We start from the raw sequence: 17,695 nt of genomic DNA, 5'->3' as shown, positions 1-17,695 counted from the left end.
GTGGCAACAAGCCAAGGAAATTATAAGGAAATGCCCTATTTGTTCTTCATACAACCAAACTCTACTACCTGCAGAAAATAACCCAAAGAGTACTCAAAGGAATGAAGTATGGCAGATGGATGTGTTACATTTTGTAGAATTTGGAAAACTAAAATATATACACTACACCATTGATACCTATTCAGGTTTTCAATGGGCATCTGCTTTGAATTTGGAAAAGGCTGATTTGGTATCACACATTTGCTAGAAGTTATGGTCATCCAAAGGTCTGATCTCCAAAATATATAAAGAAATCAAGAAACTAGACCGTAAAAGGCTAATCAATCCAATTATAAAATGGGGCACTGAGCTGAACAGAGAATTCTCAACAGAAGAACTTCAAATGGCCAAAAGACACTTAAGGTCATGCTCAACTTCCCTAGCGATCAGGGAAATGCAAATCAAGACAACTTTAAGATATCATCTTACACCTGTCAGAATGGCTAAAATAAAAAACACCAATGATAGCCTTTGCTGGAGAGGTTGTGGAGAAAGGGGGACACTCACCCATTGCTGGTGGGAATGCAAACTTGTGCAACCACTCTGGAAAGCAGTGTTTCAGTTTCTCAGGAAATTCGGAATCAACCTACCCCTGGATCCAGCAATACCACTCTTGGGAATATACCCAAGAGAGGCCCTAACATACAACAAAAGTATATGCTCAACTATGTTCATGGCAGCATTGTTTGTAATAGCCAGAACCTGGAAACAACCTAGATGCCCTTCAACGGAAGAATGGATGAAGAAAGTATGGAATATATACATATTAGAGTATTACTCAGCAGTAAAAAACAATGACTTCTTGAATTTTGCATACAAATGGATGGAAATAGAAAACACTATCCTGAGTGAGGTAAGCCAGACCCAAAAAGATGAACATGGGATGTACTCACTCATATTTGGTTTCTAGCCATAAATAAAGGACATTGGGCTTATAATGCATGTTCCTAGAGAAGCTAAGTAAGAAGGTGAACCCAAAGACAAACACATAGGCATCCTCATGAATATTAACCTTCATCAGGCAATGAAAGGAGACAGAGACAGAGGAGCACGGGACAGAAATCTCAAGGTCCAAATCAGGAGCAGAAGGAGACGGAGCACGAGCAAGGAACTCAGGACCGCGAGGGGTGCACCCACACACTGAGACAATGGGGATGTTCTATCGGGAACTCACCAAGGCCAGCTGGCCTGGGTCTGAAAAAGCATGGGACAAATCCGGACTGGCTGAACATAGAGGACAATGAGGAATACTGAGAACTCAAGAACAATCGCAGTGGGGTTTTGATCCTACTACATGTACTGGCTTTGTGGGAGCCTAGGCAGTTTGGATGCTCACCTTACTAGACCTGGATAGAGGTGGGCGGTCCTTGGGGTTCCCACAGGTTAGGGAACCCTGATTGCTCGTCGAGCAGATGAGGGAGGGTGACTTGATCGGGGGAGGGGGAGGGAAATGGGAGGCGGTTGCGGGGAGGAAGCAGAAATCCTTAATAAATAAATAAATTTTAAAAAAAAGAAGTTATGGTCATCATAGGTATACCTGTACAAATAAAGACACACAATGCTCCAGCATATATCACTAAGAAAATGAAACAGGTTTTTGCTTATTATAATATAAAGCACATCAATATATATCACACAATCCTACAGGACAGGCAGTTATAGAAAGATCAAATCAAACTCTAAAAGATATGTTAAATAAACATAAATGGATGATAAAGACCCCCCAGAAACAGATTTCAAATGCAATTATAAATTACTAACTTTGAATTTTCTAAATGTTAATGAGTAAGGAACAACAGCTGCTGAGAGACATTGAATAATAAAAAAAAAACAGAATTAAAACAGCCGATATACTTTAAAGACGTGTTGAGGTCAGAATGGAAACCAGAACATGTATTATGTTGTGGAAGAGTTTTGCTTTTGTTTCCAAGATAGAGATAAAGGAAAAGAAGAGATATAGAGACAATAAAAACTGATAAAGGTTTAGATTGAAACAAGAGATACCTCTGAATTAGAAGAGATGATACTTCATCCACAGCATGGCTGTTAATTTAAACTAACCTATAAAACTAACAAATGCTTTTCATTTGATCAGATATAACTTGCCAAAAGAGAACTGCTCCAAAATTAGGGTTGGGGAAGAGTTTTGTTTCTGTCTTTTGAGGAGAATAAAGGTATCCAGCTAAGGAATCTGAAGATCACTGAACAAATGAGACATCTGAAGAAAAAGACAAATCATTCAGAAAAAGTAACTCAGGGAGCAAATTGGCCTATTGGTATATCACATCTCTAACAGGATAAAATTTCATAAATCTTTCCACGTGTGTGTCTGATGTTCTCTGCAGACATATAATGTAAATGCTGTTTTTGTAGTTCCAGCCCAATTAAAAATTAAAACTGGCTTAGAGTTGGAATGTGGCTCTCTTCTTCTCTAAACCCAAGCTTGCTTATTAGAATAAAATCCAAAATCTCTGTTTCATGTCAGAAGAGCCACCTGATATGGGACAGAAGAAAAACAAAAATTTAAGGACTATTTTATTGCCACTAATCTTATAATCCTTTGGTTTTATATTTGACTCTTTGACAGATTTTCTTAAGATATAATTATTATATCAAAATTTATTAGATTAATATATATAGGTTTTAAAGTTTTTGTCATGATATTAATGGTCATATAGAGCACTAACTATTTCTAGAAAAAGACTTCATCTACCTTCTTGTACATGATTTCATGTTTAAGTCTCTGTCAGGTTTTTTTTTTTCAGTGAAACATGATTATACCTAATAGCAACCTTAGAAATCTCAAAAAGGAGGATGGGGTCCCACAACAACAATTCCACCAGGAATATGATAACACCAACAAGCTGAAAAATACCACCTAAAGATTATCTTTGGACTACAAACTGCTCAGAACAATTTCAAGGTGGCTAGCTGAGATGATCCAGCCTCACAGGCTACTCTAGCCAGGATTGGAGACAAGTCCTATTCTTTCCCATTATGAAGAGACTGGACAACAAATGACAGAACTGCCTCTCCCAGAACTTCACAATTAACCCAAAATTTTTCTTTACAAGATCCTTAAAAAATGTCATTGCCCCCAGACAGCTGGAAGTGAATTTAAGAATATGATGCCCACATTCCCAAGTAGTGGGTTGGGTGGTTTTTGGTCATTCAATGGATTATGGATATTTGTCATTGTTTAAGGGGACTGGTTACATGTTGCTATTGGTAATGGTCAGGAAAAGAGCTAAACAAAGGAGATTAGATTCAGGGTTCCTGTTGTGAAAATAAAAGAGGAAGCTACAGATATGATAGGATAAAAAAGTAAATTATTGAATCTACTTTTAAAAAGCAACTACTAGTTTTAAATATTTTACATTGGATTGGACTTTTGTATATTATATGTAAATTTTGTATATTGATACAAATTCAAGATTAGTTTTGTTAGAACATACTGTACCTACTGTACCTACATTTCTATTCTTGTTCAAGGTTTTGTACCTATACAGCTCTATTAACAATGAAATGCAAATTTCTAGTTCTTGGAAGTTATTATTAACAACTATTTAGAATAATAAGGAAATACAGGTTAGTAATTAGCCACCTATTATAACTGAACTTGTAGACATATTAGGTATGTCCCCAAGGTCAAATAGAGATATATCAGAGATCTACAGAATATGGCATTTAAGATGTTTTAATAATATAGGTTCTTTTTTTTTTATAATAATGAGACAGATCTTCTCCTGGCAGCACCAGTCTACTTCAGAGAATATAATGGGCACTGAAGAAACTCCACATGGAGTTTACTTTCTTTGTGACATAAGTTAGCCACTGGGCAAGAAAATCCCTTGCCTCGACTGCTGACGTTATGCTGTCCAAACTGGACAAGCAGGACACTAAAGAAAGTGACTACAAAATACTGTCAAGACAAAGCAGAACAGTCCTTCCAAAATTCTGCTTTATAGGAAAGTCTATTAATTATTCTAGGCCCGTAGGCTGAGGATGGACGCCCCAATGTTGCAGAAGAACCTTGGGTGACTGACCAGGCGGCCAGCTGTTTCTGTCATTACTCACAGTTTTTGGAAGTTGATTGCTTGCACTTCCTGTTTACTCAGTTAATATTGTTTCCTTCTCAGGTCTCTTAAGGAGTTAAAGACTAAATAGTTATCATTATAGTTTTCCTTATTTACCAGACTCAGAAAAGAAACTCACTAAAGAGGTGTAAAGTGTATAATGTTGAGAGACATCAAAAGATAGTTTTGGATGGTGATGCAAGTTATCATAGAAAGTAAATTAGGTACAAGACTTTGGGCTCACTATGATAGGATAGATAATGGAGTATTTTCTCTCAATTTGTCAAATGCAAATGGACTAGACATTGTTGATGTACTTATTGCCTATATATATTACATATAGTTATAGTATTTATTGTATATAGTTTTTCTTTTATTAGTTATATCCTTTTTTATTTTAGACAAAAAGGGGGAATGCAGTGATATTCTGTTTGTGTTTTAACAAATAAAGCTTGCCTGAAGATCAGAGTGCAGAGTTAAGCCACTAGAGGCCAGGGAGTGATGACACACACCTTTAATCCCAGAACTCAGGAAACAGAGGAAAGTTTAAGGCTACCCTGGACCATACAAGACTGGATCTGTCGAAAAGAGAAACAGAGCTCACACAAAGGTGATCCCAGCACTTGGGATCCCACATCTTTAATCCCAGCACTAGGGAGGTAGAAACAGGAGTAATATGGCTAGACAGAGAGAGGATTATAAGGCAGAAGGAGACAGGAGCTCAGTGCAGTCTGAGGTTTGGTAGAGATAGATGGAGTCTGGAGATGCAGTCTGAGGTACAGTCTGAAACAGTTAGCCAGAGGAGACAGTCTGAGGACAGGATCACCCCTTCGGTCTGAGCATTGGTAGAAATAAAAGAATTCTCTAGTGGCTGGCTGCTCTGCTTCTTTGATATGTGACTCTGGGCTTTTATTATTAGTAGCAATTAGAATTCGTACTACAATTCTGTCACTTGTCCACTTTGGTAAATGAAGGGGGCAGGAAGCCCTTCTTTGCCCTCGTGAGCTCTTCTTGAAAGCCCTTTCTTCACCTGAAGTAGTTCTGCTGTTCCTCCCATTCAAGAACATACACATTACCTCCTGTCCCTGGACAAGCACACACACACAGCAGCCTGACAGAAAGGCTGCATGGAGCTCTGTTGGGGGACAATTTCATTTTAAACACTTCTCACTAATCCTCCTTAATCACCAGGAATGAACCAAGGCAGTGCTGGCCCTTGGCCAGCTGTTCTCCTACAGCCCGGGAACAAAGCCCGAGTCTAATAACCTCACATTCCTCCCTTTGGCAGAGAGACTTTATGAAGCACCCAAGGAGCTTAGTGATTGGTAAAATGAAAACAAACCTTGCTTCATTTACTGTGCAGAGAGCAAAGAGGTGGACTTTGATGCTGTGTTCTAACCAGCAGGAGCAGCTCACACGGGGTCCTGGAGTCTTCATGGCATTAAAACTATTTAAGTCAAAGCTTGAGGGAAGTGTTTGCAAACCTTGTAATCCTCACCATTCCTGAAATAAACTCGCTTCACTGAGTAAACGCATAACCTCAGGCTGTAGAGCACACACGGCCAGAAACGCCCATTCCAAGTGTCTCTTCCAGAGCGTTGTTTCAGATGCTTTCCAGACTTTCCCCTGTGGGTATCAAAGGCCTTGTCTCATCTTACAACTATTATTGTGGCTACCTGGCTAGTTCCTACTAAACTCAACAGACAGACAATATTTTCCATCAGATACAAACCCAGCACAAAGATATATCTCCAATGAATCACCAAATTGTTAAACATGTTCCCCATCTCACATCTATACTCCAACTACTTGGTTTTTCCTCCCTTCTACCCTACTAAAATGTATTTCCCTAACATCTCATTCCCTTGCAAATAAAATTCACAACCTGATAAAGTATTATACATGTGAAAAAATAATGGACTTTTTTTTTTTGACAGTGTGTTATGTAGCCCAAACTTCAAGTCACGACATAGGCAAGAATACAGCATACCTAGTTTAACGTAGCACTGGGGATGGAACCCAGGGTTTTGCTTAAGCTTAGGCAGGCACACTACTGATGGAGACACATCCGTAGCCCTTAATTTTACCTTTTTAAATGAAATGCCAACATTAATTCAAACGGGAAACTGATGTTTCATTCACTATAGTCCTAAAGGGTTTAGAGAATAGACATTCTCCCCTGGCTCCTAAATTCATTTTCTGTTTACCAAGGCTTGAGTAGTCTCCAGGAAGGGGATCTAAAATCAGAGGGAGAGCATGTCTTGATTCAAAGATAACTGAAAACATTTTCTTTCTTTCTTTTTAGACAGGCTTTCTCTATGTAGTCCTGGCTGTCCTGGAACTCACTCGGTAGACCAGGCTGGTCTCGAACTCAGAGATCTGCCTGCCTCTGGAGTGCTGGGATTAAAGGTGAGCGCCATCGATGCCTGGCTGAAAATCCTTTTCTTTGTTTTGGGTCTGAATAAGTCTCCAAGGCTAGTCTCAGTTTGTAATCTTCCTGTGTCGGCCACCCGAGTGTTGGGGTTTTTGAGCATGTGCATAACGTCACACCCAGCTCTTTCCAATCATTTTCTGAATATCCTTGATGTTCATGAGGTTTGTACTGAGATAAAGTCTGAGCCATTGTCATGACTGGCAGCCTGGGAGAGATGGCAGCCCCAGGGAATGACAGGCAGAAGTGAAGGGTTGTCATGGAATCCTTGGAAGGAAGCAGGTACACTGTGGTCATTCCGCACAGTCTTACACTCGAATCATTCCAACGAGCACTGCACACATCTGGGGGCAGGTGGGAGGGACAAGATACACATCTGGCTGTCATACAAAGCCACACCCAGGGTGCCTGGGTGATGCTGCCAAGAACTTGGGCTGATTCAGTCCCCTAATGAGGAGATGGGCAAATTCCTTAGCATCGTGTTGAAAAGTCAGATATTCATTTGCAGGAACCTTGAGACCGGTGATTCTGTCTCCAGGGAGCACTGCCCAGTGCCCTAAAAACATTCTCCATTATAAATGAGAGGTGCTACTAGCTCTAGTAGGGTAGAGGTCAGGTTTGCTTTATGACATCCAACAAGGCACAGGATGGTACCTCACAACAAAGAATTATGTGGCCCCAAACACCAATAGTGCCAAGAGTGAACATTTTGATTTTATTTATTTATTTATTTTGGTTTTGCAAGGCAGGATTTCTCTGTGTAACTTTAGAGCCTGTCCTGGAACTCGCCCTGTAGACCAGGCTGGCCTTGAATTCACAGAGATCCACCTGCCTCTGCCTCCTAAATGCTGGGATTAAAGACATACACCACCACAACCTGGCCTGATCTTATTTTTAGTTTTTTACATTAATGTATCTATTCTGTGCGTGTGAGCATGAGTGCATGCATGCTATGGCACACGTGTGAATGTCAGAGACAATGTGTGGCAGCTGGATCGGCACCTCTGTTCACCAAGCTGTCTTGCCAACCCAGAAACCCTGCTCTAGATGGCCTAATCTGAGCAGCTAAGATGCTGCCCTCGCAGGAGAAGAGACTAGCCCTGCTCACCAGAGAGCACCTTCCTGCCCGTGCTCACCAGAGAGCACCTTCCTGCCCATGCTCCCCAGAGAGCACCTTCCTGCCCATGCTCAACAGAGAGCACCTTCCAGGCCAATTATCCGTGCACTCCAGCGGCTGCAGCTCATTGCGGGCTACCATTTCCAAAGGAGTATGGGAATCTGGATTTGCAGGAAGAAAACACCTAATTTCTAAAATTTGATAATCAATCAAAACATAAGAAACAACAACTGTACAGGAAAATGCATAGATCTAAAACATTTTAAAAATCCAAGCCCTGTAACCCCTGCCCTTCATGACTTTGGATTAGTTTAAATTTCCAGGGGACAAAGACTAGCCAGTCCCATCTGGAAACCCAGAGCTGGCCTAGCACTGGGCCATGCTTGAACTCACACAATGTGTGGACCAACCGCCCGGGTGAGAGGCAGAAGGCAGAATTACAGCTTGACATTCTCCTTCTGGAGGTTCACTTTGTGGCTGGAAAATTCTTTGCGGCTAAAAACCAACCCTAATCTCAAGAGTTGTAACAACCCAGGGATTTTCAAAGCCAAGGTTCCTTTTGCAATAGATACACATATTGCTTCCTTGATTGGGTCCAAATGACCTTTCTTTTCATTTTGCCCAGGGTATAACCTCAATTCCACAGACAGAAGCAGCCTGGAGACAGAGTTCCTTCCAGACAACCGCCTTGCTGCTTGCCGGAGAGCAACTGGTTTCTCACTGAACTCAGCCTCACTCTGATTTCTCGCACTCAGCTCAACACCCAGGTTTCTTTGGTTCATTGAAATTCTATACAAAATATGAAGGTGTGCACGTAAGAAAGAAAAATACTGTCAAGAATTTCGGCTAGCACCATGGAGACAGAAAGATAAACACTTATGCCAGCTTCCCTGGGTCTCCTTTATGGGCTTTAACCTTGCAGACTGACTTGTACTGATGACAAGGCTTTGCCTGTGCTTGCTGGTCCCAGAGTCTGGGGAACTTTGGACACACTAAGGTCTGAGTTTGAATTCCAGTATGATATCACCTTATCTATAAAGCTCTGAGGAAAATCGGTTAAATACCACGCTGCCCTATCTACTGTCCATGTCCAACCATCACCGAAGAAACACTCCACTGCCCAACCACCACGTTCTTTATGGTTGGCTGTTACTATCACCGAATAAGTAGCCCCTATGTTTAAACACTGTCACTAATCTATGGCAGTACTGGGAAGGGCAGGAACCTTTCAGAAGCAGGGTCTCCCAGCACTCGGGGGGCAGAGGCAGGTGGATCTCTGTGAGTTTGATGCCAGTCTGGGCTACAAAGCAAGTATCAGGACAGGAGCCAAGGCTACACAGAGAAATCCTGTCTCAAAACAACAGTAACAATGTGTGAACAAGTAAGAATAAAATAAAGAGGAAAAGAAGAAGGAAGGCGGAGGAGTGTTTCCTCATTTTTACCCTTCTGTTATTGTCCAGACAGGAAATGTCACTGAGAAAGGACAAGAATTCCTTACCCTGTGTGCTCACTTTTGTCTGCCTAGGGTGACTCAGGCAGGGATTTGCCATTGGACAGGGGAACGAGTATCTGTGGACACCACAGAAGTAGCAAGTCTGGCTGTCACTGAAGGACAGTTCCTAACCCATACACAAGGCAAAGCCAGCAAGGTGGCCAGGACAGACCAATTTATCAGGATTACTTTGGTACCAACAAGAGAAAAACTTTCCCGCCCACCCAGAATGGGACTGTGCTTAGGTAAGGCTCAGTAACCTAAAGATGATGTAAGACTACACAAGAGGATATGAATAGGTTAAATGGAAACACCGCACCACTTTATGTAGGAGACATGGACACCAGCTCCCAGATCATGATACAGAGACTCATTATTAGTTTTGAATGCTTGGGCTAGCTTAGGCTCATATCTGGCTAGCTATTTTAACTTAAATTAGCCCGTATCAAAATCTCCTGAGTAAATTGGGAGCATGGGGACCGTGAAAGAGGGTAGAAGGGGAGGGGAGAGAATGGAAAGGGAGTGGAGAAAAAAGTATGGCTCAATTAAAAAAATATAATACATTACATACATACATACATACATACATACATACATTAGCCTGTCTCTCTTTATCTACCTTTTGCATTGGGGCTTTTTGCCTTTCTTCCTTTTGTGTATCTTACTTTCATTGCTTCTCATGTCTGTCTGGCAACTGCCTTGCTTCTGGCCCCAGGCATGTTGCCCTCTCTCCTCATTCTCTTCTCTCTCTATTCTTGCTCTTCCTCTCTCGAGTCTAGATTTCTCCTCCTATGTATCCTTCCTGCTTGCCAGCCCTGCCTATCCATTTCCTGCCTAGCTAATGGCCCTGTTCATTTCTCATTAGACCAATCAGATGCCTTAGGCAGGCAAGGTGAAACAATGCAATATTTCTTTACGTAATTAGACACACATCCTTACATTGTTAAACAAATGCAGCATAAACAAATGTAACACATCTTTACATAGTTAAATATTCCACAACAGGTATTTGTAAAGGCTTCTGGGACAGCCAATTATTCCCTTCTTAGACACCAAGGTATCAATGATGGCAACCCTGAGATAGATGAGTGGCTAACAGGCATTCTGGTGATATGCTGAGCTTAATAGTAGTTATCTAGATATAGAATCTTCATTTGAAAATGTTGATATATAAGAACATGCTGTTTAAGTGTACAATACTGTGTACAATACTGTATATCATGAGTTGTGCAAGAGTAAGAGTGTGCTCTTTTGAATGTCAATTCACACACTGATAACAGTTGAAAAATAAAGAATCAGGGCTTGCTTTCTCATTTCTGCCACCCCAGCATCTGATAGACTGAGACAGGAGGATTAATGCTAGTTCAAGGCCAACCTGGGCTACAGTATGAGATGTAGGTTAGAGAAGAGTGCTTGCCTAGCACATGAGTACTCCCTAGTACTGCAATCAATCAATCAATCAATCAATCAACCAACCAATAATTCAATGACTAAATAAAAGAGGGAAGGCTTTACTAACATAAAACTTTTCTCAGGATAAGATATCTACTTAGCACACATTCTTGCTTCATTTGAGCAGAAATCAATACCGTGATGAATGTGTGTCTTCTCTCTGCAGAGAACTTACCAGCCCACAGTTGCACTGGTTAGGACCACATCAAACAGCAAGAGTGACAAGCCAGCTGTGATGACCTGCAATACAACAAACGCCATCAGATCAGTAGGAGTCTGGGAGGCTCCCATGTCATTTCTCCCACGCTTTGAAAGGACTGTCTCTGACATCAGTCACCCCTGTCCATAGGCCTCTGCATTTAGCACGGCCTCTAGTCGAAAAGCATGATGTGGAAATGCTATGTCCTGTAGTCTACTGGAATCCCCAAAGAAGCACTGAGTTTTAAACCACTCAGAAGAGAGGTGCAGTTGCCAAAGTCACAGAGAAGCTGCATCAACAGTATTTCCCTTGTCTCAACGCACAGCACCCAGCTCCAGGGTCATGACGATCACAAGCCTGTGCCCAGATCCTCAGGGAAACACTCATCTGTCCACACAGCTTCAGCTCTCTTCCCCTTCTAATACCCTGGTCTTTCTAGACTGCGACATGCTTTCTTAGAACCCAGGTGCTTCATGGCAGAAGAGAGCAGTTGAATCTGTAATTATCTGGATCACAGAAGCCAAGGTAGAAGGGAGAGGTTAGGCCTACACCTTTTAGAGCAAGGAGACTCAGGAATGGCGGCCATGGGGTCCAGACTCTGGAGTGTGTCTCGGAACAGTTGTCATGGAATGAGTGTGAACCAATGACCCAACTCAGTCCACACTTAGAATGTCTGTGTGAAGCCAGTTCTGAATTCTGAAGGTCAGAGGAGTTACTTGGAGGAAAGTAACCCTAAGGGACCTGCTTTCTTGCAGTGAGAGAGTGGGGTGCAGCTGCTGCTGAGAGCCATGCAAGCTGGGAGTGCTCAGAAATCTCAGCTACACCCCCATCCCCACCATGGGGATGCCCTGCATGTTCCAGAGGCCTTTTTGGGTGTCACAGTTGGGAACAAGGCAGAAAGAAGATGGCCAGGGTGGGTTTAATAAGCCCCTCCTCGTGCACTGTCTTACATTTGACATGGTTCTTCTCCATGTGTGGTCAAAATTCAAAACTGAGCTATCTTGCAGGTGAGATGTCTGATTTTGGAAATAAGGCATGCTACCTGTACAAATGTGTTTACCACCTCCCCACTTTCCAGTAGAGGACAAAGCTGAGGACGGTAAAGGCTAGCCCTAACCTGGAACCCTGGACCTAGAGTTTCTGAAGGCAGTGACCTTTAAGGACCACAGTCCCACCATGCCCTCCATTTCTACCTACCAAAAGTGTTTCATTTGCACATTCCCCAAATATATTTCATCTAGGTTTTCCCATGTATCTGTTTGGAGAAATATAGTTTTATACGGTGTATGTCTGCTTTTGCTCTCTTCCTTTTTATTCACACTTTTATTGCCATTTTCTCTCCATTTGTTTTCATTCCACAATCTTGAACAAAATTAACAATCCTGATAATCCCTCTTTTCTTTCAAAACATTTATTATTTCCCGGAACAGTGCTAACAAGGACATGTTTCCCGGCACTGACAGGAGGGGAAACTGCAGTCTGCAATGGTTATCAGCTACACTGTCAGTTGGTACACTGCAGTCTGCGATGGTTATCAGCTACGCTTCAGCTTGGGACACTGCAGTCTGTGATGGCTCTCAGCTTGGGACACTGCAGTCTGCGATGGTTATCAGCTACGCTTCAGCTTGGGACACTGCAGTCTGCGATGGTTATCAGCTACGCTTCAGCTTGGGACACTGCAGTCTGCGATGGTTATCAGCTACACTGTCAGTTGGTACACTGCAGTCTGCGATGGTTATCAGCTACGCTTCAGCTTGGGACACTGCAGTCTGCAATGGTTATTAGCTACACTGTCAGTTGGTACACTGCAGTCTGCGATGGTTATCAGCTACACTGTCAGCCTGGGACACTGCAGTCTGCGATGGTTATCAGCTACACTGTCAGCCTGGGACACTGCAGTCTGCGATGGTTATCAGCTACACTGTCAGCCTGGGACACTGCAGTCTGCGATGGTTATCAGCTACACTGTCAGCCTGGGACACTGCAGTCTGCGATGGCTCTCAGCTACGCTGTCAGCTTGGGACACTGCAGTCTGCGATGGCTGTTCCACTGCAGCAGTGGAACCCAGCTTACATCTGTTTTCCCTCTTTCTCCACTACTGCCTGCACCTCATTTTCCTCTTTTCAGAAAAAAGTACATTTATTGAGTACAGTGTGTATGTATGTATGTATGTATGTGGGCATCACAGTCCATGTATAAAGTGGATGGTTCTGGGGTCTGAACTTAGGTGGCCAGGCATGGCAGCAAGTGGTTCTGCCCTCTGAGCCATCTTGCTGGTCTTCCAGCCGTCTTTATCACCTCTTGGAGGCTTCCTTTGCCCATCTTCTCTGCCTGTTCTCTGATCTACTCTTCATGTGACTTAGTCATGACTAAGAAAAGGGAGGCATCCCTTGTCAGGGAATATTTTCCACTAGGTCTGTGCCTGGCACCTCCACACAGTTCTGGAGCTGAGCAGCAGTCCTGTCTGCTGGGACTTGGGCAGCTGGCCTGACTGTGCCTGTGAACTGTGCCTTTTGCCAAGAAAAACATGGCTTAAAATTTTAAAACCAGTCCTGACTTGAAAATCAGTCTGCTCTAACAGCCATACTGGTGCCCTTGCCCCTGCTCCTTCCTGGAAATGTTTGTGCAACCTCCCGGCTTCCTCTTGAGCCACATTTCCAGGCTCCCCCTAAGTTTTCTTTTTCAATAAGCAAGACCGCTGATGGCTGTGATGTGCGCTGACATGCCATAAATCAGTGTGGCTTGTTTCTGTCAAGACTGCAGTGGCAGGCTTGCCTGGCAGGCTACTGTGGAGCTGAGCAGGCTGCTTTCCCATCCACTCCATAAGAACCATCAGGGCTTGGTTCTCACACCTTCTTTTCCTTCCATCACTAATCCTAGCAGGGCAACCTCTCAGAAAGGTGGATGCTGGCAGCCAGGTAGTTGGGCCTGTGTGACCAGTGAACAGTTCCCAAAGCCTGACCTCTCCATGACTGAGGGTCAAATTCATGTCTGCTCAATGTGATATGTTTCTGTACACAGGGCTGCTCACTCCTAATCCTACCTATGAGGAAGTAAACGCCAGTAGCTGAATGCTCTATGCCAGAATATAAAATGGCTCAAGTGTAGTCACTAAGGGCAATACCTAAGCAACAGAAGGACCTCCCTTGACTGATGGATGGAGGGCCTGTAACTCAGAGGTAGCGTGTGACTTGCCCCAGGGACTTTGAGGCTTGTGGCAGTGAGAGTAAAACCAAAGCCTTGTCTCCTAGCTCAACCTTCTCTCATAGCTAGGAACTCAAGAAAGGCTCACACAAGTCACATGTGGCTTTAAGAAACCGCTGAAAGGTTGGGGAGACACTAAATTGATAAAACGCCTCACAAGCATGTGGATCTTACTGAAGTCCACAGGATCCATGTAAAAGCTGGCATGGTTGGCATAGTGGTAGATGCTTGTAAACCCAGTGGTCTTGAGATAGGCACACACAGGCAGGTTCCCTAGAGCTCACACACCAGCCTGCTTGACCTACCTGGTGAGTTCCAGGTCAATAAGAGATCGTGTCTCAAATAAATAATAGAAAAGCACTTGAAAAATGACACCTGAGGTTGTTCTCAGATCTACACACCCATATCCACAAGCACACAATACATGTGAGCATCTACATACACATATGAACACACAAGAGTTCATTGAAAGCAAATTCTCATTTCCACACATGATGTTTACAGTGACATCATTCACAAAAGGCAGAGTCAGGAGCAACCAAAATGTCTGTTGAGAGATGATGACCAGGTAAAGAAAGTAACTCACAATAGAGAATCACTCAGCTTTGAAAAAGAGAAAAAAAATGTGATGCATATTTCAATGTGGATATTAGGCCAAGTGAAATCAGAATCCACTCAAAGTTATCTGTCATAAAACTCATGAAGGCAGAAAGGAGAATGATAGTTTCCATGGCCTAGAGGAGCCCAGAAGGGAGAGTTACTGTTGAATTAGCCATTATAAATAAATAATATATAATATGTATATTATATATAATAAATAAATAATTCATTCAGAATTTTAGTTTGGAAAGAAGAAAAATTATTGAGAAAGATAGTAGTGATGGTCATACAATAGTATAAATCTATTTAATGCTATTGGACTAGTCAGTCATTCATGGTGGTTTTAATAAGAATGGCTCCATAGGCTCATGTTTGAATACTTGATTACTAGAGAGTAGCATTATTTGAAAGGATTAGAAGGATTAGGAGTTGTGTTCTTGTTAAAGCAAGTGTGTCACTGGGGGTATGAGAGTTCAAAAGTCCATGTCAAGTCCCGAGTCTCTTTCTAAGCCTGCTTCCCAGGTTGTAGCTCTCAGCCACTGCTACCGTGCCATGGGTGTGGCCATGTTCCCCGCCATGACGATAATGGGCTAACTTCCTGACACTGTAAGCAAGTCCCACTTAAATGCTTTCTTTTGTAAGAGCTGCCTTGGCCCTGGAGTCTCTTCACAGCAACAACAGTAATGAGAATGGTTAAGTTACAGAAGGCAGGCTCAGCAGTCAAAGCGTTTACTGTGCAAGTGTAGGGATCTGAGCTCAGATCCCCAGAACCCACGTAATTGTCAGGTGAACATATCATCCTGCCTGTACTTCCATACAAACGGTGACACAGATCCCCAGAACCCACATAATTGTCAGGTGAACATGTCATCCTGCCTGTACTTCCATACAAACGGTGACACAGATCCCCAGAACCCACATAATTGTCAGGTGAACATATCATCCTGCCTGTACTTCCATACAAACGGTGACACAGATCCCCAGAACCCACGTAATTGTCAGGTGAACATATCATCCTGCCTGTACTTCCATACAAACGGTGACACAGGATCCCCAGAACCCACGTAATTGTCAGGTGAACATATCATCCTGCCTGTACTTCCATACAAACGGTGACACAGGATCCCCAAAACCCACATAATTGTCAGGTGAACATATCATCCTGCCTGTACTTCCATACAAACGGTGACACAGGATCCCCAAAACCCACATAATTGTCAGGTGAACATATCATCCTGCCTGTACTTCCATACAAACGGTGACACAGATCCCCAGAACCCACATAATTTTCAGGTGAACATATCATCCTGCCTGTGCTTCCATACAAACGGTGACACAGATCCCCAGAACCCACGTAATTGTCAGGTGAACATGTCATCCTGCCTGTACTTCCATACAAACGGTGACACAGATCCCCAGAACCCATGTAATTGTCAGGTGAACATATCATCCTGCCTGTACTTCCATACAAACAGTGACACAGGATCCCCAGAACCCACGTAATTGTCAGGTGAACATATCATCCTGCCTGTACTTCCATACAAACAGTGACACAGGATCCCCAGAACCCATGTAATTGTCAGGTGAACATATCATCCTGCCTGTACTTCCATACAAACGGTGACACGGGATCCCCAGAACAAGCTGGCTGGCACGATCAGCCTCGAGGTTGACTGAGAGACCTTGCCTCTGTGAATAAGGGGAAAATGCAGTAGAGGATGACTTCCCACGTTGCCCTTGGCCCTCTACATGTTCAGGCACACACATATACATGAACAATGGAAAGAAAAAGAAAGGCTAAGACAATAAATCTATGTTTATCAGAGAGACAACAGAGAATTTAGTTCCCAGCTCCGCAGTGCCAACCTGTCACAGAGCAGTCATGCTAACAGACAGCAAGCACAATTTTTCTTGCCCCTCTCCTATTGTTTGCTAAGTACCAGTTGTGGGAAGGCATTGATTCTGATGCCTGCTTGTACCAGGGGCATCTTGAATGTCTTGATTTTTTTCTGCTATAACAGAATGTGTAATTTACAAAGAAAAAAATTAAGAAGGATATGGTGGCACACGCCTGCAATCAAACTTGGCCATGGTAGTTGAAGGCAAACAAAACCCATGGTTTAATATCTATCTATCTATCTATCTATCTATCTATCTATCTATCTATCTATCATCTATCTATCTATCTATCTATCTATCTATCTATCTATCTATCTATCTATCTTCAGGGTGGAGGAACATGTGCCACAGTTCACTTGTGGGCGTCAGAGGACAAGTTGCAGGAGTTGACTCTCTTCTTCCACCATGTAGGTTTTGGGAATTAATTCAAGTTGTCAGCCTTTTCAGAAGCAAGCATTTTTTGTTTGTTTGTTTTTTAAGAAACAGGGTTGTAGCCATGCCTTTACTGGAACTTACTTTATAGACCAGGCTGGCCTTGAACTCACAGAGATCCCCCTGCCTCTGCCTCCTGAGTGCTGGGATAAAAGGTGTGTGCCACGACAACTGCAGAAGCAAGTACCTTTACCAGTTATGACCGTTAGTTTTAACTATTACTTGATACAAGGCCTGGGTTAGGTTAGCCTGTGGGCATGTCTGTGGGGTCTTATGTTAACTAAGATGGGAAAACCTGCCCACTTGTTGGGGGCACCATTCTCTGGGCAAGGATTGGAAAGGAACACAAGTAGGCACACATTCATTCTTTTCTGTTCTTGAGTGTGGACACAATGTGGCTGGCTATCTCAAGACACCCGTGCGGTCTCACAGGCAATAACCTGAAATCATGGTTTATAAACCCTTTCCCTCCAAGTGGCTTTTATCAGAGTATTCTATCACAGCATCATGAAATGAAACTGAGACACCCAGTGGGCTCTGTCACTAGTTCCCATAACCTGCCATAAAAATCTAAAACTAAGGCCAGGGTTAGTGGATAAAGCACTTGCTGTGCAAGACTGGAGTTCAGATTCCCATAACCCATGGAAAGCCAGGAAAGCGTGATGACCACCTTTAATCCTAGTATCTGGTGGGTAAAGATGGCATCCTTGGGGCAGACTGGCTACTCAACTAAGCAAGCCAGAATTGGTAAGCT

The 17,695-nt window shown here is 43.0% G+C and overlaps 1 protein-coding gene across 3 annotated transcripts in view; it reads right to left on the bottom strand.

Moving 5' to 3' along the window:
* The window catches only part of Slc35d4 (solute carrier family 35 member D4), a 144,550-nt gene that overhangs the window by 15,354 nt on the left and 111,501 nt on the right, over positions 1-17,695 (bottom strand). For all 3 annotated transcript variants that reach the window (XR_012910331.1, XR_012910330.1, XM_075969289.1), the window contains one exon: positions 10,783-10,847. Coding sequence is in view for 1 of the 3 variants with exons in the window: in XM_075969289.1 (XP_075825404.1) it covers positions 10,783-10,847 (65 nt within the window). In the remaining 2 variants the exon portion in view is untranslated. The remainder of the gene's footprint in view (positions 1-10,782; positions 10,848-17,695) is intronic.

This window comes from Microtus pennsylvanicus, chromosome 4, assembly GCF_037038515.1.
Source record: "Microtus pennsylvanicus isolate mMicPen1 chromosome 4, mMicPen1.hap1, whole genome shotgun sequence".
Taxonomy (NCBI): domain Eukaryota; kingdom Metazoa; phylum Chordata; class Mammalia; order Rodentia; family Cricetidae; genus Microtus; species Microtus pennsylvanicus.
This window is presented reverse-complemented; position numbering and strand designations above follow the sequence as displayed.